Source organism: Paralichthys olivaceus, chromosome 4 (genome assembly GCF_024713975.1).
Source record: "Paralichthys olivaceus isolate ysfri-2021 chromosome 4, ASM2471397v2, whole genome shotgun sequence".
Lineage (NCBI taxonomy): Eukaryota > Metazoa > Chordata > Actinopteri > Pleuronectiformes > Paralichthyidae > Paralichthys > Paralichthys olivaceus.
The window spans coordinates 2,423,788-2,444,931 of record NC_091096.1 but is presented as its reverse complement, the minus strand read 5'-3'; the positions used below and the strand labels follow the sequence as shown (position 1 = coordinate 2,444,931).

At 43.9% G+C, this 21,144-nt stretch overlaps 1 protein-coding gene across 2 annotated transcripts in view; it reads left to right on the top strand.

The window, feature by feature from the left end:
• bmp2k (BMP2 inducible kinase) overlaps window positions 1–21,144 on the top strand; it is a 35,824-nt gene that overhangs the window by 5,384 nt on the left and 9,296 nt on the right. The window contains exons 2-14 of one of the 2 annotated variants that reach the window (XM_020105756.2): window positions 8,472–8,590; window positions 10,435–10,540; window positions 11,177–11,319; window positions 12,744–12,865; window positions 14,688–14,769; window positions 16,917–17,049; window positions 17,689–17,792; window positions 17,890–17,969; window positions 18,065–18,213; window positions 18,835–19,025; window positions 19,129–19,266; window positions 20,447–20,712; window positions 20,890–21,056. In XM_020105756.2, coding sequence (XP_019961315.2) covers window positions 8,472–8,590; window positions 10,435–10,540; window positions 11,177–11,319; window positions 12,744–12,865; window positions 14,688–14,769; window positions 16,917–17,049; window positions 17,689–17,792; window positions 17,890–17,969; window positions 18,065–18,213; window positions 18,835–19,025; window positions 19,129–19,266; window positions 20,447–20,712; window positions 20,890–21,056 — 1,800 coding nt within the window. Of the gene's footprint in view, window positions 1–8,471; window positions 8,591–10,434; window positions 10,541–11,176; window positions 11,320–12,743; window positions 12,866–14,687; window positions 14,770–16,916; window positions 17,050–17,688; window positions 17,793–17,889; window positions 17,970–18,064; window positions 18,214–18,834; window positions 19,026–19,128; window positions 19,267–20,446; window positions 20,713–20,886; window positions 21,057–21,144 lie in introns of both variants that reach the window. The other variant, XM_020105755.2, reaches the window with a different exon arrangement.

Sequence of the window (21,144 nt, the reverse complement as noted above, 5' to 3'; positions counted from 1 at the left end):
AAGCTGAAACCAACTGTTGAGTCAATATACTTTAGATATCTGCTGCCTTTTTGGGGACTGACACAGTTTGGATAAAATGAAAAGCTCACGGCTGAGTGATGTGGTTGGAAACAGTATCAGGATTAATGACAATATTTTCCTAAGATAGTGATTGAAAACCAATTTCCTCGGTTGGTGTTTTCACAGTGATGTTGGAGGACCTTGCTCACAGCTCTGGTTCAGTCTGGAAACAGCTCTGAGTTAAAAACAACACCAGATAAGATTTTACAACTCTGGAAAGCTGCAGTTGCATGTGTTTGATTGGCCAACACAGCGGCTCGCAGGATGACAACACATTGCATTGTGTGAAAGTTGAGTTGTGTTCAACTTTTGTTTGTACGACCCTGTTTTCTGTTTCATCATCAACGACGTGCTGAACTTGTCTGTGAGGGAAGAGCTCATGTTTTTCCTCCATCACATTTATATCGATTTATTAAAAACAGTCATTTGCAGCGATCAAGTTGATGCTCACTTCATCTTGTGCGAAACAATTTTATGATTTTTAGTTTTGTCCTTATATTTTATACTTTGCTTGGACGTTTACATTTTGTGAGTCGGTGATGACAAAGATTGAAACTAGATTGTCACTTAGTTAATCTCATATCTGCACCAGTCCCCTTAAATTCAAATCAAGCTGCACCAAATAGATCAAGCTTCGTGGGTAATCCTGCCGACAAACAGGAGAAGATAATACATTTAATTCTGTTAACAGGAGCAGATATTCAAAAAGAGGAAAACAAGAGAGCAAGTGGAAAGTACCGCATGGCACTGCTCGTTGTGATTGTCATAAGACAGGCTTCATCAATCATTGCGGAACATCTGAGTGTTCCTGTTTTTTTTTTGGACTGACCTATTTGATCCTCGGTGGTGAGAATGCCCTCCATCTACATTATTAGCATACTGTACTGGTGATGAATAGGCACATTGTGCCCTTTTGTTGTCTTATTCTCGGACCCCAGAAAGAATGCTGGTACGATGCAGCACTTGGTCCCGTGATGGGAATCGGTGCCTTTGTGCTTGCTCATTGAGGCCTTCTGTTTCTGCATCTCTGCCACTGCCCCCCCTCCCTCCCTCCCTCCCTCCCTCCCTCTCTCTCTCTCTCTCTCTCGCTCTCTCTCCCCTTTTTTGTGAAACTGCAAATGAATAATTTTCTACCAATTCATCGTCGCCTGATCTGAGGGGGCGGCATCAAGCCAAAGTGGGTGTGAACTCGGGTCATATGGAGACTCTCCGAACAGAAAGGCATTGACGAGCAGGTCCAGTGCAACATTTCACTTCAGTGCAAATCAACAGTGCTCCTGAATTCAGTCAAATCTAAGTCAGTCCTGGAACAAGGTGTCGGGACTCCTCATTCTGGGAGATGAGAGTTTGCAAATCGGACATTTTAATACCAAAATGGAAATATTCATAAATCTACTAAAAATATAAATGTGCGATATATTATAAATTACCATCATGACTTGTGAATAGTAAAAAAAAACCTGTTTCCTGGCCTCCTGCTGGAGGAGGTCAGTTTTTCCAGAGACTTCACTGCAGGTTTGAAACTGATCACGGTCTTATGTGAGCACACATGTGATTAATGCATGACTGCACTGACTTGGATGATGAGTCAGTCAAGTGACGAGTGATTGGCTCAATCTTAACGACTGAGGCTGTGGGAACTGTTAACAAGTTGGTGCCATCGTGTCACTCTGGTCTGCTGCAGGTTGTGTGGAATCTGAAAAACGCTTCTTTTCTTCTTTATAAATGACTAATATTAGAATATTAGTGCTTTTGTTTGTGCTGTATTAACTGTGAGTTGCGTCTGTGTGCAACAGTGGGGAGTGGACTTTCTGCTGACAACAACACGAGAGGCCTGGCTGTAGATATAGGTGCTCCAAAGCAGAAACATGGCATTGTTTCACTTATAAAGACGACTACTTTGGTTATATTTGGCCTGTAGGAAGAAGTAGACATGCGTCGGCCATCTTTAAAGTCAATGCTCGTAACCTGTATCCTTTTCTTTCTGCAGCACCTCTGCCTTGTTCCTTTTTCTCAACCTTCAGCCTCCAAAGCACAGCCACTTGTGTCTGTGGGTTCAGTTGTAAGCACAGTGGAAGTTTGATGAACGAGAGCCAGCTGCCAGAACCTCACAGCTCACTAAGCCCAGGATAAAAACACATGTACAGTTGTTGCTGCACCTACCTTTTATGGAAGAAAGACTCCTTCACACACTTGCATCTGTCTTTTAAAGCTCCTTGCATCTTTCACCTGAGTCAGGGTGGGAATGAGATAAATTGCAGTGTAGGGACGGATGAAAACTGAAAATGGAGGGGGAGTCCACTCCAGGACGAAGGTTTCAAGTGGCAAACCACAAAGTGTCTGCAGTGGTGTTTTCAGTTCTCGCTTATTAGACAGAAGTTCTGTCTACAACAGAATTTAGCTGTTAACTTGGAGTGTACAGAGCAGAGCCTTGACCTCAGAAAGGATAATAAAAAAATCTGACCTGAAACAACCTTGCTCATATCCCTACAATGGCCACGCATGCTAGGCGTCGTCTCAGAGGAAACTTGTTATCTTACAGAAACTTGGAAGAAAGAATTAATTAATTCCAAATCATATCTTTCAAATAAATCTATCATAAGAACCCAAGGTAGGTTTTATAACGTGAAAGGCCCAGAGAGAAGTGACACGGTGGTGCAGTGTTCCGCCAGTGAAGAGCTTGCAGAGTGCAGAATTTGTCACCTGCTTGTTGAAGTGTTAAAAAAAGTGAATGTTGTATTTTCCAGGCTGAGCACTTTTTTTTTTTTTTTTCTGTTGACGGTGTTCTGAGAGCTGCTGTAGTTTAACTCTGGTGGACTGGAGTGAAACAGATTAAGAAGTGTTGTTAAGTCACTCGACTAAAGTAGGTCGCTGGGGCTTGATGTTTGCAAACTGTCAGCGTCTGGAGACGAGAAGAGTCTCAGCTAAGATGAGCTGCAGATGAAAATAAATATATCTTTATATTGATTCCCAGTTTGAAACCAACTGATGTGTTCTGCTAATCAGTTCTGAAGACTGCGTGCACTTATGCTAGTTCGATGTACCTTCAGTTTCACGCTTCACCAAATGGCACGTTTGGCCGCAACATTAATCAGCCGAAGAACAAAGTTTCTTTCCACATTAGTCTGTGTAATACCAAATCTCAAAGGATTTCCTAAAGCGCTGGGGATCAAAAAGTCTTTATCGGTAATTAGCAGGAGCAGCTGGCACAGCATGGCAAACTGGCAAGAGCCCTGACGCCTGTAGATGGAAATCCATTTCCTGCTTTAAGTGTAGAAAACGTGGCACCTGTTAGTCCACAAGAAGAAAGCATTTCCACAACTGAAACCGAAGGTATCAGACACCACGTCCCCCGAAGATGTGAGAACCATATGGAAAACTTTGGTTTGGATTAGGTTTGGTGTCGTTAATTCTTTAAGGAGGCCATGTTTGTGCCGCAGCCTCGAGCAAAGTGGTTTGACTCTTTGAAATAACACTCACTTGAGGCGATGTTGGGAAAGAAGGCAAATAGCACTATTTCTTTTCCCCCTAAATTTTCTCATTTTAATATTTTCCAGTGGAGAAATGTTGCACTTCACATAATAGAAAGCTCACAGCAGCATTTAGATTTAAATCGGGTTTTTCTTCCAGCTGGAATTTAGGCGAGGAAGTTTTTCTTAATTCAGTGCAACCACATGCAACTTAAAGTAGAAGTGGCACATGTCTTGAAGCTGAACAGCTAAGACGACTTGTAGGGGGAAGTGTTCAGGTCAGAGGATGTGGGGCCTCCTGGAGGAAATACCCCAGCCTGCTTCAAATGTTCTCAAAAAGAAACATCATCTTCCCCTTTCCCTCCACCGCTGACGGAGGCTCCATCAGTCGAACTGCATTCTTAGTCTGCGGTTTTTAATAAGTCTTCACGCCCGCTGAAGTTTGAAGCAGCGGGTTCAAATTCAAGCGACAGAGTGACGAGGAGAAGAAAAGACTTCAGTGAGAGAGTGGTTTGTTATCACAGATGACATCATGCTTCAGAGGAAGAACATCTGTGCCTTTTGCTGAGCAGAAACTATTAATGCATCCTCTCTCTTTGCAGCATGTTACTTAATCCTCTAATCCGTCCTCACTGAAAGACTTCTCTACCACTTCTGAAGTGCCTTTATTTTATTTTTTTTTATTCTTGCCTATATCACAAGGCATGCAGAGTATCTGTTTCTCAAAGGCCGCTGAGATCCTCTTTCAAGCCTCTTCCACAAGCTGTCATGTGGGCTGTGACTGTCCTTGTTAATCAGGCTTTGGAGTGATGTCAGGGTCCCTAGTGCTGGACGCAGAGCTGAGGAACATTCTCCCATAATTACAGCCCTCACTCAGTCACGGGCTTTAATGTAAGCAACCCCCCCACCTCTCCTCTTGGTCTGTTGGATGTGGGGTTTTCCGTCCAACTGTCACTGACAACTGACCGTGTCCTCACGCAGCGGCCAAGAAACAGATGAGCAGGAACAATAACGATGAGATGTGACTAATGGGTGCTGAGCACCAGAGTCGGACATGCCCCTCAGCTGTGCTTTAGAACCCTGAATGATTTCAGTTACACGTCCGTGCATGAGAACGTGGCTGTGCTGCATTATCAGGCTGCAGCTTAGATGTGGATTTAATCATCTTTTGATTTTCACGGTCGTCTGTCACATCGAGTCGAGCATGTGGAGGAAATTTATCAGGCCCAGTGTTTCCCACCGAAGTCAGATTCAATCGGTGGGGTAAGCTGCTGTTGGGGGGGGAGGGGGTCTGTGACCATGTGTGCTGTGCGCTGTCATGCACAACTCTCGAAAAAAGATGTAGAAGAATTCAGGTTAATGAATTCAGATATTTTAAAAAGTGGAACCACATCCAGAACAGACCTGCTATTGTTATTGGATCCACTTACTTTCTTGGGGAAGTGATCTCATCGATCAAAAGGATAAAATCCCCTGTTTGTTTTTCGTAGACAGTTTTTTTTAGTTGTCGATGTTGCTCCTTGTTTTTTCTGTTACACCGTCATCATCAGTCTGTGGTTACTCGTCTGTCTGCCGGTCCACCTTGTTGTTTTGTAGCATGTTAATGTTTGCATCAGTGAAGCCAGTGTCAGTTGCAGACAGCCTTGTTATTGTCCCTGGTTGAAGCCAGTCCCCTGTACAGTGAGGGACGTTGTGTGTTGTGTTGGTTTCTCATTTGTCCAGGAAGTTGGTATGCTGCGCACAAAGCCCCTCTGAAACAAATCATCCCATCCAGAGCCACTCAGGAGAATAATACAATCAATAGTGTACCACTTCCATGGCTGGCATAGTCGTCCGGGGCAACAAAAGGCTCAGGGTGGAGGTTTAGTGGGAACCAAATCCTGGAGCACACAGCCCCCGTCAGTCCCGCAGAAGGCAGACATGAAGCGTTTGTCCCGATGTCCTGGATTCAGGCCTCTTGTCTCCTCCTAACTTTCCAAATGCCACCTCCCCTCTGGAGGGACAACAATGGCTGCCAGGATCGGCTTGTTATGACAGACTGGTAACAGCTAGCGGCAGAGAATCTCATAAAGGATGGTCAAAAATTCACTTTGAGGATTTTCCTATATTCCAAAAAATTCTATTGCTTATTATGATTCATTCCACTGTTTTCCATTATAGACAAACACGAGCTAGTGTGTCTCATAAACCTCCCAGAGACCATTGAGCTCTCAAAACAGTTTGACATGAACAGTTGCTATCACGTCATCAGACACCCTCAGCTTTGGTGTAAGGTGTTCGCCTAGTTCTAATGTAAGTGGAAAGTGTTACACCATCGGCGGTCCGACAGCAGAGACACCTGACGGGATTTCATAACCGAGCTTTAACCAAGACACCAGCTTCATGTCTGTATGCCCGTACATGGTCCAACCATGAACTAGCTGTTTACTCAGTTTTCTCACCTTGAAACTCCCGGAGCTGGCGCAGAATCTGTGCCTGTGCTTGTCATCATAGATCATCTGTAGTTCCAAAACACACTGACCTTGTGAGCTGTCCTCGGCAGATGATGAGTTTCGTGGTGAATTATAGACGACAAAAAAATAAAAAAAATCTAGACCACTTGTCATTTGGCCACTTCCGAGTGAACGGTCTGACACGAAGAATGTTTTGAAGTCTGCGTTATGTTTGAGGCAACACAGCTAAAGTGGATTTGGTTGTTAGGGTGGTTAGTGCAGCTCTGTTCGGTTTTGAGTTTTTCAGTGAAGGTTAGCTGCTCCTTTGTCTCTTGCCCATGCTGAAACAGCCGGCTCTTTTCAGCTTCCTGGCCCTTCGCCCGAGCACATGGATTTTGCCTTGTGAAATCTGCCGTCCCATCTAATCATCCCCCCACACGTTCTTGCCTGCATTATTTGATGTCAGCTAATGTCTTCATCCTACATCTGTGTGCACATAAAGCTTGGGAATCAAACAGGATGAATCACAGGTCGTTTTTTTCCATATACACCCGGGTCATAAAGCAGAATCTGCATCACGGTTGGTTAGAGCCGGCTGAATGTCCTCATCCTGTTATTTTTAAAAGCAGTTCTCTCACACGACTTTGTCCTATGACATAAGTCTCTGGGTGGCTCCGCACTTAAGTGCCTTGTTAGTATAAATCAATTAAAACCCGGCACTACGGTTTGGAGTGACCATCAGTTTGACCTTAGCACACAGCGCCGACCAAGGCAAATCAATGAGCGGCGTCCAGCAGGTGTAAACGGCGTTGGCTCTGGTTGTTTGTCTTGGCAGAGTTTCTGTCTGTGTTTCATTCTTTTCGAAAAGGTCTTGAGATAAATCTGCTCCATTCATACAAACTTACATTATTCAGAATTATTCTCATTCATTTATTTCTCCACCTGAAGGAGAAATATTTCAAGTTATTTAAAGTCAATTCCCTGAAACTTTTCTGCTCCCGTGTTCTTGTTTCCTTTGTAATGAGTTTTTTAAATCTGTGTGTGTTCGTGTGTGTGTTCGTGTGTGTGTGTTTGTGTGTGTGTGTTACCCATATCAGCACCATCAGCATTATATTTTATAAGCTGCTCTTTTTAATCCCATCAGCAGCATTTTTATTGACCTCCTTCTAAAGCCAGTTGAATGGATGGGCAGGGATGTGGACTGTCACGAGAACCGACACTTCCTTTTTCACAGTACCACAGGTACCGAACAACGCTCACCTGCTGCTGCAGGATGGTTGCCGCTGCTTTCTTCCTCTTTCTTTTTTTACCATTGGATTTTATCTAAGAAACCGACTGCCCAGTAGACAACTTGACGATCTGCTGCTCGTTTGCGTCGGCGTGCGCGTGAACGGGGATAATTATTGACACAGAACTGAAAAGCGTGTGTGTACGGAGATCGTTTCAGCTCAATCATGCCATTTCAAAAGAAAACATATTGCATAAGATCCCAGGAGTCAAATCGTTGAGAAAAAAATGGAAAACACTAGTTAAAATGTGGTTTCTCCTGTTACACAATCTGCGGCCCTCCCTCACTATGTTCAGTTGCAGTTCTACCGTAGCTGCTGGTCTCTTGTCTCATTGGCTGCCTGTTCCCTCCCCTGTGCTGCACGATGACACCAGTCACCCCCTCTAATCTGATAATGTGTGCTACAGTAACTCTCACTGTTGTGACAACATACAAGCAAACACTGTGCTCCAGTGTGTTTATGTTTGCTGTGAGTTTCAGGTCCTCTAACTTCTGTTTACCGTCCTCTGGGAACACGCAGGTTCAACCTGCAGGTTCCATTTGTACCTGGGAGTTTTTAACGTTGCACCGTCCTCACAACGCAACTCCTGAGATTTGTTTTAAACACAACGCTGACGGACTTTTCAATGACGGTCTTTGTGCTCACTGGTCACTTTAACCACCCTCCCCTCTCTGCTCATTCCCAATCCAAATCCATGCTGGTTTTCAGATGACCTAAGGTAACTTTGTTAGGCAACAAGCTCGCCATTGTAGATCTTTTCTTTGTCCTCGCTGGTCGATGGACTTTGATGCCTGCCACTCAATGACTCCGTGAACTTCTTCGAATGAGAAGCAGAGCAGTTGTGTCACAGTGTGTGTCCTTTCACTCAGGGGACAGATACAGGACGGTGACAACAGCTTGTGGCACCTGGCTAAACACCTTTGTCTAAAAATCCTATGTAACAGCAAAGTCCACTCACGCAGGGTCATTTCAGCTCCATATCTGATTGTGGGGAATCCTTTGTGTGTTTTATAAATCAAACGACTTCATTTACTCCAGGATTAGACCCAGCTGGAGTTTGGCCAGTGCTAAATGAGCTTATGCTGCTACATGAAATGAGACGGTACTTAGCTGCTGCTCAATAACAGCTTTTGGAAGCCTTTTGTAAATCTCTATGTATGAAAAGACCAAAATCTGCTGATGTAATGTCAACTTGTCATCTTGTGGTATTTTTTTTCCAGGAGGCTTCTCCGTTGTGTTTCTGGCTCGTACGCACAGCGGCGTCCGCTGCGCTCTCAAACGGATGTACGTCAACAACGTCCCGGATCTGAATGTCTACAAGAGAGAGATCACTATCATGGTAAGAGCAGCTTCACCGTTTATCTCTCCGACTCTCGGCCGTCCAGTCTTTCACGGAGCAGAAACGTTCACAACAACAGAAAAGCATCCAAACACATTCAGGAAAGGGTTAATGTCATGACGTATAAATTCTCTGTGGAAAGCTTAGTGTTTTTGTTCTTCAGCACATCAACACAATCCTTTATCTCATTGTCTTTCTGAGTTGACGTCTTTGACAGCGTCTTCTATGTGACTGGCTTCTCTTATTCATCCCACGATATTTGTATTCTCCCAGTTTTGCGTCTGCCACGTGTTAGAAACGTCATGAACGCGACCGCCCGCAATTAATTATTCTGCTTTAATTCTCACTTGGGCTCTTTCAGATAATGTCCGGAGCAACGGACCCAAAACAATTTTTATTCTTTCCCTCCGGGAAATTTCAGGAACTGAAATCAGACTTCAGTTCATGTCTGAAAGCAGCACCATTCTTAGTTTTGGCTGCATTTAATGGAAACCGGGCTCCTCTCACTTTCTGTGCTCGGAGGGTTTAATGTGAACTCGAAGAAGCTGTTTCCTCATCATCACAAATTTCACAAGGGTTTTCTCAGTTTTCAGGTATTTCATTTAAGCACATAATTACTTTTTCAAATGGAACACGAGCCCACGTGAAGGAACGTGCACATGAACGTCCTCATTCCATCTCTATAACCTAACTGGTTTTCCAGGATTCCTAATCTGGCAGGGGCTGTAAATGAATCACGCAGAGGTGTCACTCCTGTGATCACAGCAAAGCCATTCAAGGGGTTTCATGTCACTCGCAGTGAAATAGGTTAATTCTGTAAACCAGCAGACGATGTAGGACTTGGACATGAGCAGATGTCTCGTCTTGAACGATTGACCCCAGTGTGTCAGTGGAACAGCTCACTCTGAGCTGTATGGCCAACTTTGTGTGTCTGTTGACTGCCTCATCAGCTGGAACAATGTGTAATACACACACACACACACACACACACACACACACAGAGCTGACCTTAAACACTGACACAGTTCTGGCCTTTTGGGACGTTGCCTTCAGTGTGTCGGTTTCCACAACACACAGCGGTCTCTCTCCTCGTGCTGCGATTCAGCAAACAAACCAGAGACTCTGATGCTTTAATCCAGCGAATTAATCAAGTTAAGAAAGATTAGCGGAGTTAAGAGATCAGCGCGTTGTGAGATCGTGAAAGAACACGGAAAGCATTCTTACCTCATGGTAGCTTGAGGACGAGACTGGACTGGATTCAGCTGGATGATGAACTTTTTGGAATGCGTTCAGTAGAGATGCAGTCACCGGCCGTATTTCTTCTTCTTTGGTCTTACTTGGATGTGGTTCCCAGAGATTTACACAGAGTCAGACCAGGGTGAGGTGTGAACAAAGGTCCCAGAGACTCACAGGGAAGAATTTAATGGCGGACAGCAGCTCCTTTGACTTAAAAGATGAACATTATTCAACATTTCAGTTTTAATCCTTCATTTTCAATAAAGAAGCAACTTCTTAGTGCTGAGCAAATATAGAAAGAAACAAGTCTCAACATGAATACTCATCTCTCACATTATATATTTCTTTACACTGTATATATATAAGTTAATTAGATTCATATTTTTCTTTTATATTTCTACTGCTGATGTCTTTTCGCTGCTGTAAATTGACAAATTTCCTAATAAAGGATTTATTATTCTTATGTACTTATTAATTTAATTGTTGATTACATGGAAACTAATACAAGAACCCCAAAAAGCAAAAGACTACTAATTTAAGTCCTACCAATTTCTTTTAGTATTATTTTTTTATTCCAATAAATCTCTCATCTTTGTTCCCGTGTGCAGAAGGAGCTCTCAGGCCACAAGAACATCGTCGGCTACCTGGACTCTACAATCAGTGCCGTGTCCGACAGCGTCTGGGAGGTCCTGATCCTCATGGAGTACTGCAAAGGTACATGTTCTGAAAACTCAAAACATTCAGCTTCAGTGACGCTGTGGTTTCTCTTAGTTACATCTATGACCTCTGGTTTTTTATTTGGGTCAGGCTCCATTTGTTTTTTTTAGGACAAATAAACTAAACTAAATAAACTACTTCTTTCAAATGTGTTTTTTTTTTTATGGTGGCTGATTTGAAAACCTTTATTTTACACAATAAACAATACATTTCTATTTACTAAGATTCTATATATTGAGATTATTATATATTAGATTTGTGTTTCCTTTCTATTTATGCATATTTTCAATCAATCTTATTTCGCTGTAAAATATCAAACATCACTCGACTCTTTGTCTCGAGGGTTTGATAACATTATCTTAGGAATCATTGTTTGTTTTGTCTTTCAAATATTTATATTGGCCGATATATCTGGATCAGAAATGTCTTACTCCTGAAGATCGTTACCAACGTAGACGTCCAAACATCCCTATCACTCAGGCTCTGGTATAAATATTTAATCCAAATCAGGTCAAGTGTGAACGTAAACATTCTCAAACAGGAAAACTGAAACCTAGTTGGAAAATAGTGTGCGAGGGTGAAAGCACTGAAGATGCAGTGATGAGTCCTAACAGCCTCTGTGTTCTCCTGCAGCGGGTCAGGTGGTGAAGCAGATGAACCAGCGGTTGAATGTGGGCTTCAGTGAGGCCGAGGTCCTTCACATCTTCTGTGACACCTGTGAGGCCGTGGCCCGGCTGCACCAATGCAAGACGCCCGTCATCCACAGAGACCTGAAGGTGACGGGAAGCTTCCTCTCTTTCTTTCCTCCCTCCCTCCATATTTTCCTTCTGTCTTAGTCCTCAAGAAGTCATTGTTAACTGTCCGCAACAACTAGTGGGTGTGGAAAGTTGAAATTGAAATAAATTAGAAATCAATAAACATATTGTGGAGGCAGGAGCAGAACTTCTAAAGGATTTCCAAAGATGTCAACAGAATCAGAAAGAAGAACTAGATTTTCTGTTTTGTTTCAGTTGTTTTTGAAGTTGATTTAAATCTGCTCTGTCAGCAGAAGACAGAACGCTTCAGTTTCACTTCTTGTTTAACTCCTGTGCCTCCTCACGTACTTAACTGCTTCCCATTACCAGCTCCTCTTATTTCCTCTCCTTCCTCTCATTTGATATTCCCCTGATCTTTGCTTTTCCTCTTTCTCCAGAACCTTATCCTTCCAGAGAATCAAACCTGTTCTTTTTGGTCCACATCCTGTAATTCCTCACTAACTTGATTTTCTGAGCGTATTTTTAAACCGAGCGTGGCGAGCACCAGCTTCATCCTGGCTTTGATGAAGCTTGGAGGCCGGTGGTAATTTCCCACCCTGGTTGAATTCTCCTCAGTGCCCTCATCTGTGGGCCGCTGTACTCTGTCCAGTTGGACAAGCCTCTGAACAGAGCGGTTCCTTCAGCTCCACAGGCCTGTCCTCTGTTCGCTGTCTGTCTGTTCAGCCCACATGGCTTACATAACATCGCAGGGACACAAAAGACCGCGGAGGCCCAGTCACACATCGCCAGGGAAAGTGAGAGTGCAGAAAAAAGCCCTTTAACCCTGAGCTGTCAGCAGCAGACACTCAGCGTTTCTCTCAGTAGCTCCGTTTTCTCATGAATCTTTCTCCCTTAATCTCCTTTTCTCTTATAAAATACCTGAACTGAGGTTTTACAGCACCAAAGAGAATAGTGAAAGTAAAGTAGTAAATCACGTGTGTGTGTGATTTGTGTGGTTTAACAAACAACTTTATCCACTAATTGTCATCCATGCCCACAGCGATGTAATTGTGGATGAGCCTCGGCTGAACTCAACCCCCAACATTGTTTTCTTAAGACAAAATAAAAGCAGGTTGTGTCTGTAGGATCAATCGAGAGGACACGGGACGAAAAACAACAAATGCTCTTTTAACAATGTCAAAATGGCTGATTGTCTTTCCTGGCACATCTGCAGCTCCGTCGCTCAGCATCTGCTGCTTTTACTTTCCTTCCCTGAGGGTGATGGAGGTCGGATTGTGAACGCAGGTCCAACGGTTCTGTGGCTGCATCTCTTGTTATTTCATAATTGCTGACGCTGGTTTTAGGTTGAGACAAAGTTCCAGCATCTATCACCGTGTATGTGCTCTCCTTGTTCATGTTTCCCTTGAATGTTGATTTGAAAATGTGAAACCTCTGTCTTTCACCAGGTTGAAAACATCCTGCTGAACGACCAGGGGAACTACGTGCTGTGTGACTTTGGAAGCGCGACTCACAAGATTTTGCTGCCACATAAAGATGGAGTCACTGCTGTGGAGGACGAGATTAAAAAGTACGTTACACATGCGATTCAGTACGTGCATCTTTGTTCTGACTGAAACTTTAATAACTTACTTATCAAAGTGACTGACGCACCCTCCTGCCCCCAACGAACCTTCACCTGCATCTCAGTTTATCTCCTTATCTCGAGAGTCCCCACGAGAGCTGACGTTCAGATTACTAATACAGGAATACTGTGGCACCGTCTCGCCAGATTAGCTCGTTCCCCCGGGTGTTACATTTCCATCGCTGCCGATCAGAGCCAATAAAAACCAGCTTCATTTGAATCCATTCCCGTTGCAGACAAAAGCCAGATGTTAGCAGGTGTTGGTGGTTTTTTTTGTTGTACCAGTGGAAAATGGGCTTTAAGTGAAGCAACAGCCGAAAACTGCTCTAAATAGGAATTACATACAAACCTATTTTGTTCAGATGCAGTCACGGTGAAGAACGAGACAAATGTGTTACCTTCATTTTAACAGGTCTCATAACGTCGGCCTGACATATTCACTCTCACTCATAACACCGGCAGACAAATTCGTTACTGAACTAAATTTGGCTCGATGCCGGGCCGCTGTCATAAACAGTGTTTGCACACAACCGGCTGTAATTTTTTTAATCTTTTTATTTGCGTCCACAAAGCAGAAGAGAAAGCTTGTAAATCCCTCAGAGCTGCAATCCTCTGTCATAACTGCAAATGAACCACAACCACACATGCCGCTGCAATCATGGTGTCACTGACCCGACGCAGGTGATGGCGGTAAACATGACGCACCTTTGTTGTCACCGCTCCTGCACGTTGACACTGGTGTGTGTGTGTGTGTGTGTGTGTGTGTGTGTGTGTGTGTGTGTGTGTGTGTGTGTGTGTGTGTGTGTGTGTGTGTGTGTGTGTGTGTGTGTGTGTGTGTGTGTGTGTGTGTGCAGTTATTCTATTTGTGTGATGTCAAATCGCAGCATGTCAGATCACCTTTCCCACATTTACAGCTGCAATAAAGTGAACTGCGCTTATCTCCAGTATATGACCGTGTGTAAACTCATCTTCGTGACAGCGGTCATTAAGAAGCCATCGAGCCTCTGAACCCGCGGCGACTCACACTGGGTGGGAATGTTTTTGGTCATTTTCTTTTCCCTCCGTGCCGCAGTGAACAGAGGCACAACATGGCGTCATCAAAGAGACGTGTTCTCAGCAGTAATGAACTTAATCACCCAAAAAAAAAGCAGCAAAACGTAAAAATATCTCATTTCGCATAAAAGATTCTACTGCCGCCAACGTGCAGAGGTGCTGACATAGTTAAATAAGTACTTAATGCTGCTCATTGTTCGATAGATGGAGTACTTCATTCATCTCAAAGGGACATTTAACTATGTGGTGTTTTTACATTTATACTTAGAAAGTTTTCAGCTCATTATTAAACTTCCGGGCCGAATGTTTTAGTGTTTCTTCTCTCAGCCACAGCAGACAAATGTTTTAAAAAAAACCTGCTACACACGACCTGCTCAGCACCAAAGATGTGGTGGAGTGTGCAGCAGCAGAGATTTCACTCCTACTTTGTTTGGTCTGGACCTTCGGACGTGTTATTTTAGTCCTACGAGGTGTGAAAGGTGCCTCAAACAGGGTCTGGGCCATCGGCTCTGATCTTGAGAACACGTCTTCGGATGGTTTGGACTTCGCAGGAAGTCGAGACGGCATCAAACAATAGAAGAAAAGAACGAAGAGGAATAAGAACTTAAACAACGGGGGGGGGGGGAATCCAGAACCTGAGTAAATAAACTCGTTGACTTTGCTTTCACTGGAGCTTTGATCGTGTCATCGAGTGATTCTTGTTTCTGTCTCTCAGGTACACGACCCTGTCATATCGGGCGCCGGAGATGATTAACTTGTATGCAGGGATAGCCATCACCACTAAAGCTGATATATGGGTAAGGTGCTACTTCGTGTGTGTGTGTGTGTGTGTGTGTGTGTGTGTTCTGCACCCTGCAGGGCTAGTTTGTCCTGGCCGTCATTCTGCCCTGACTGGTTCCTCCTCTCTCTCTCTTGCGCTCTGTGTCTCTGTTCCTCGCTCGCCCCGGGCTGTTTGCTTCCACCAGCTCTCCAACAGTTTTTTTTTTTTGTTCCCCTCATGAAACATTGAGCAACATCATTCACAAACAAAGCCAGGACTCCGTCTGATCCTACTCCTCCCTCACCGGTGCCCGTCCTCTTCTATTCTCTCTCCATTTGAGAGAATTAGCCTCACCTCAGGACCTCGGTTGTTCTGAAGGTGAGAGAGGCAGGAAGAAGGACTTGGACAGCAGCCATTTTGAGGAGCGGTGTAGATTGCAGAAGCCGAGGGAGTCCGTGTAGAAGATGTAGCCGCTGATGGCACACCTAGAATTAAATGACTAGTTTTTACAAACCTTACTGAAGGAAGGCTCTGGAGTTTTCTCACACATCCACGCAGCTCTGCGTTATTTCCATTCACGCTTTGTGAAAATGAACAGAAAGAAACTCTAAATGCCGAAACACATGCTTCATAAAACACTGGACAAACTACAGAACACCTTCAGACGCACACTCCCTCGACCTCGCCGCCGCCGACCGCCATCACACTTTACAACTCACCTGCCTCCGCCAGGCCTGTGAGCAATGCACTAAATGAACCGTTCCTCAGTACCTGTTCATAAGACTGTCACACTACCTGTCATGTGTATTTATTTAAATATTTTTTTATTGTTTATACTGCGCCTCATTTGAATGTCTCAGGGCTGCTAAGTGTCCTGTTTTGAACCACGTGTGTGTTTTTTCTATTTAAGTACTTTCTTTGCTGGCAGCTGTTAAGACAAGTTAATTTCCTCTGGGATTGATAAAGACGTCAATTTCTCTATTTAATATTAAATAGGCCTCTGGTTAGAGCATGACCGCAACTGTGGGACAAAAGAACACACCAGCTTCCTGTCAACTATCGTCCTGTGGTCTCACGTCCTGTTCCGCTTTTGGACACGTCTTGAAACTGTTCTTATTATTCAGTGGATCGGTGTTGAGAGATGAACTGTGTAGAATATCTGTTTTCAGATGAGACCCTAAAAGAAAAACATTTCCTTTGACGCTGGGGCTGATTCCAAAGTCTCTTTTATCTCCGACTGCATCATCAGCGAAAAAGATGCTGGAGCCAAATTTAGCAACAGCTGATTCTGTGATGTGGGAGCGGAGCGCTTTTCCATGTAGTTTTGTTTTGAGTGGACGTACTGCCAGGAGAGGAGACGCTTTTAAAAGCAGCTTTTTTTTTTATCTCGCGACATAAGAGACGTTTATTCTTTGTCGAACGCTTCAGTGGAGCTCAGTGTGTCGACAACGTCAACATCACAGTGGCTGAAAAAGTCCTTTTCCTGTTCATGTGATTAGAATTCCACAAAGTTTCCTTCGGGCCTTGAACAATTATCATAGATTGTTTATTGTCAGGGAAGAGCCCATTCAAACTGTGGTGTGGATTTTTTCCCCCCCACTCTCTTTCACATTATAGATCGACGGAGCGTTTCTCAGAGAGTAATTCGTGGATCTTGATGAATAAAATCAGGCATTTTCAGGGAACTAAAAATCCGGATCTAGTGAATTCAATGTGATTTCCTAAGGAAATGCTCTTGTACTTATCTTTTTCTGCCCTCACAAACAAAGTTCAGTTTGTGAGGTGGTGAGGAAAGTACCTTCGATTCTAACTTGTGTGCAGGTTGACTGAGCTAAAGTTTTGTCACGGTTTATTTTTAACTATTAGGTATTTACCAGGGTTTAATAGTGAAACTTATTCAGTTCAAATATAATGAATGTGTCTGCAACAACTGTCAAACTATCAAGACCCTTAATCTTTGGTCAGATGTTTTACTTTATTTATTCATTTCTGGTTTGAAGCTGAATCATTTTAGGACAAAGTCATGTGAAGTTAAATTCCTTGGTGTCTCCTCATTTCTTACAAAACACCATGTTGCACTTTCAGTCTCGTCTCTAAAACTTTGTTATCGTGCTGACGTGGACATTTGAAATGACTTTCGATACTCGCCACTAAAATCCACCCGTTTCTCTTTTCTCTCCTCAGGCACTCGGATGCTTGTTGTACAAGCTGTGTTTCTTCGCTCTTCCATTTGGGGAGAGTCAAGTTGCCATATGTGACGGAACCTTTATCGTTCCAGATAACTCCAAATTCTCCTTCAAGTTGCACTGCTTAATCAGTAAGTCCATAAATCATTAACGTCCATGATGTCAGAATGTATATTCTTATCTTATCGATTGATTACACCTCAGAATTACTTTCAGTATCTGTTTTTACTGATTTAAAGTCCCTTCACGTGATTCAGTTAAGAGAAGCGTTGCCAGATGTGTGATCATCATAATATTTCTTCGATCACGTGTTAGGAGTTATAATAATCAGTATAGATAAATAAGCTATTTATCCTACGTCTGTGTTTGGTCTTATGACGTCTGAGAAAAATGATCATGAGTCAGTTTTTCCCATATTCGTTCCTCCTAAATATTTGCTGTATGTTTTGTGGGAGCATTATTTATCATTCATATATTTATTTGTTTTGATGTTTCACAGTGTTCATTGTTACTGCAGTACTCACGAATCTGTAACTGACTGTGGCTGTTGTATGTTGAAACCTCTCGGCCTGTTTGAACCAGTCTATCTATCTTCTGTCTTGTTATTTCACTTCCCTAAAAGTTTGCTGTGGTGGAGCCTCTTTTTTTTATTTTTTGACCAACAGCTCCACCGTGTGACAAAAGAGGGAAGATGCACATTAACTATAACACCAGCCAGTGCTGCTCTGCAAGGCTTGAAGTTTTTAAATCTCTCTTTCTGTCGTTTCCAGGATATATGCTCGAACCAGATCAGGAGAAGAGACCAGACATTTACCAAGTGTCCTACTTTGCCTTCAAGTTAGCTGGAAAAGACTGTCCGGTGCCAAATCTCTTTGTGAGTCAGAGGAATTAACTGGTCGTCACGGTCGTCATGGTTTCAGCCTTCAGTCTTTTTCTCGTAAACACAATTCTCCTTTTTCTTCTTTCTGCAGAACTCTCCGATCCCCACGTCGCTCCCAGAGCCTCTAACGGCCAGCGAGGTCGCTGCTAAGAAAAGCCAGACAAAAGCCAGGTAACTACAAATCACTTAATCTGACATCCACCTGCTGGACGTGCGCCAGAGACCGAGGGACATCAGACGTCAACTGTTTGATTCCCTCTGTTCAGGATAACGGAATCTGTCGGCCCAACGGAAACATCAATAGCTCCCAGGCAGAGGCCGAAGGCGGTGAACAGTAACGTTCTGCCCCTCGCCAGCACCGTCACCCCCGTGAAGATGACCATGCCTTCAGCCCCCGTCAGCAATGGACAGAAAGGTTCGTTGAACAGGAGCTGATAATTAATACGTTTATAAGTTTCACTCTTAATCTCAACTCTCATACAGGAGGTTACTGTGTCAGTATGTTGTAGAGAAAACCGCTTATTTTTGGAGAAATGTAAATTCTGGATACTCAACAAGAAGATGTATTACTATATTATATATTATTATAAACACTACAATACTTAAAAAAACTATTAATGCAAAGTAAAGTTGAGGATGTAAAGCTTTGTTCAAGCTATGATTTTTAGCTTCCAGTCGCAGATGAGTTTTGGAAGTAGCCAACAACAGCCAGAGATCGGAGCCAAACGCAACATGTGAACTCTCCAAAGACGTAATTTGAGGGTTTCAGTGACACTTCACAGGCTCCGACGAGAGGCTAAATATTTACACCAATTGGAGACAACTACAGCCAATTAGAGAGCAGCAAGGGGTGAAGGTAGTGAGGGAGAAATGTAAATTATGGAGTTATATATCCTGAGTTATGACAATAAGAAGTTACTACATTGTTCACAAATCATGGTAATTATTCTCAACTTTGCCATTATTTCTATAAAACCTCCTCAATGTGTAACCTCTGGTGGTTCCTGCTCGATGTCGATCCATCTCGTCCTCTCAGCTCCCACCCCTGTCTCCGGGCAGCTGTCCATGCAGCCCCAGCCCAGCAGTCAGCAGCACCGAGTCCTGCAGCAGCTGCAGCCCGGGGACCTGCGTCTGCAGCAACTTCAGCAGCATCAACATCAACAACAACAACAACAACAAGCCGTGCAACAGCAACATGTTAATGCACAGCAACTCCAATACCTCCAGGTACAAAATAAATGTGTATATCCTCAGGAAAGACAAAGTAATGGCTCGACTGCTCTTCTGGGACCGTCGCTAAAGTTTTTATTGTCTTTACAACCCTCTTCAGTACCAACAGGCTGTGCAGCAGTCCCTCCAGCTCCAGCAGCAGCAGGCTCTGCTCCAGCAGCAGCAGCAGCAGCAGATGATGATGCAGCCGATGTACCAGCAGCAGGTCACTCAGGCCCAGGCTCAGTACGCAGCCATGGTGAGTTCTGTCAGAGGTCTGAATCCTCAGCCAAAGCAAAAAAGCTCGAGTTTAATTCTCTGTTTGTGCTCGCAAATAAACGGACGTCCATCAGAGTGAATTTGCTTCTGTTGGCGTTCGAGCCCGTTCAAGCATCTGAGGCTGCTTCTCACTGAGAGTCCTGACGGGATTTCAGAGCAGAGGATTCGATCCAAAACTGCAATAAATAGATTGAGCAAATGACAGTGAAACACATGGAGACGCAGCGTGAAATAACACGGAGCTGAATATTTCCTTTAATGTCAGAATGGCCTAAAATTGCTCTCTCTGTTCCAAACGCTGGCAGCCAGTCCTCTTCCGTTGAGTGGCTTCATGTCTGTGCCAAGCAGCATTGGAAGCAGACGCTCAAACTTCCTACTGACTCCGTCCAAATATTCAGTAAACTCGTATTTACACAGCGACTGAATCAAACACACAAACACAGGTCCTCTAAATGTGCACTGTGATGGCGGTGCAATTTTTAGTCTGTTTCCCACCGAACGCGCACCATCTGTTTTATTTCAGAGGCAATCTGGTCCGAGCGGAGCCACGACGGGATCGAACAGAGGGTGAAATCGAGCAGTTTCCTCCACGTCGCGTTCTGACATATGAAGCAGTTCACAGACAGGGGAAGAGAGCACCTCTGAAAATTACTTCATATTCCCAGCAGACCTGCTAAACGTTTAAAAAGCAGCATTTCCTCCGTGAACTTAGAACCTGCAGATTCGTGATACGATTTAAAAATATCGGAGCAGTTTTCTATAAACAGACCGGGATGGGTTTTCCTTTTCATGATAACAAAAACACGACAGCGTTAGGGACCACTGCAACAAAATGTTCAGAAAAGAATTAACATCTAAAGGGCAGAAAACTTGGCAGCTCTGAACTTCTCTGCTTTAAATTTCTCAGCCAGAGTTTGATCTGATCCTTGTTTGCAGTTTGAATCTTGGGTTTGATCTCGGACGCGTTGTTTGACTTTCACTTCCTCACCCCACCCCCCCTCCACCGTGTCCCCAGCTTTCCAAATCCAGAACTGGTTTCTAACAACATTTCATCATCTCGTTGCCGTCATTGTGCGCCATTAAAAAAAAAAAAAAAAAAAAATCAAAGGTCCGTCCTTCATTCCCTTCCCCCTCTTCTCCCTCTCTTCCTTCCCTATCAGTTGCACCAGTACCAACAGGCTTTTGTGCAGCAGCAGCAGCAGCAGCAGCAGCAGCAGCATCATCACCACCAACAACAACATCATCATCTACAGCAGCAGCAGCAGCTTCATCCCGCCCAGCAGCCTCTCCCCTACATGTCCTCCCCTCTTGAGTTCCAGATCCCCCTCGGCTCCTATAACACTACCACCCCCTCTGCTGGACCTGCAGCAGGAAGTGGACAGTTGGGGGGAATATCACCTGTGGATCCCTTGTACACGAACTCCAGGTAAAGTCCCCGAACGTGTGTTATTGAATTAAAGGTGAATTAAAAATGAAACTAAATGGAGTCTCTGAATCATCTTTATCAAATTAGCCGTGTTAACTAAATACAACACATACCGTACATGGAATAAAGTCGATTTTACAAATAACGTGGTGTTTCCTTGTCCTCGCTCCGCAGCAGAAACCCTCTTCTGGCCTCTGATGGCACCACCCCTCCCCCTCAGAGCTGCAACAGCACAGTGAGTAACCCCCCCGACATGTCACGCTGGAACCCTTTCGGAGAGGACAACTTCTCCAAGCTGACGGAGGAGGAGCTGATCGACCGGGAGTTCGACATGCTCCGAGCAAGCAAGTGACACGTTTAACATTTCCTGCCCAACTTTTCTTTTTTTTTTTTAATAAATGTTGTTGTTTACATGGGTGGTTCGAAGCGACG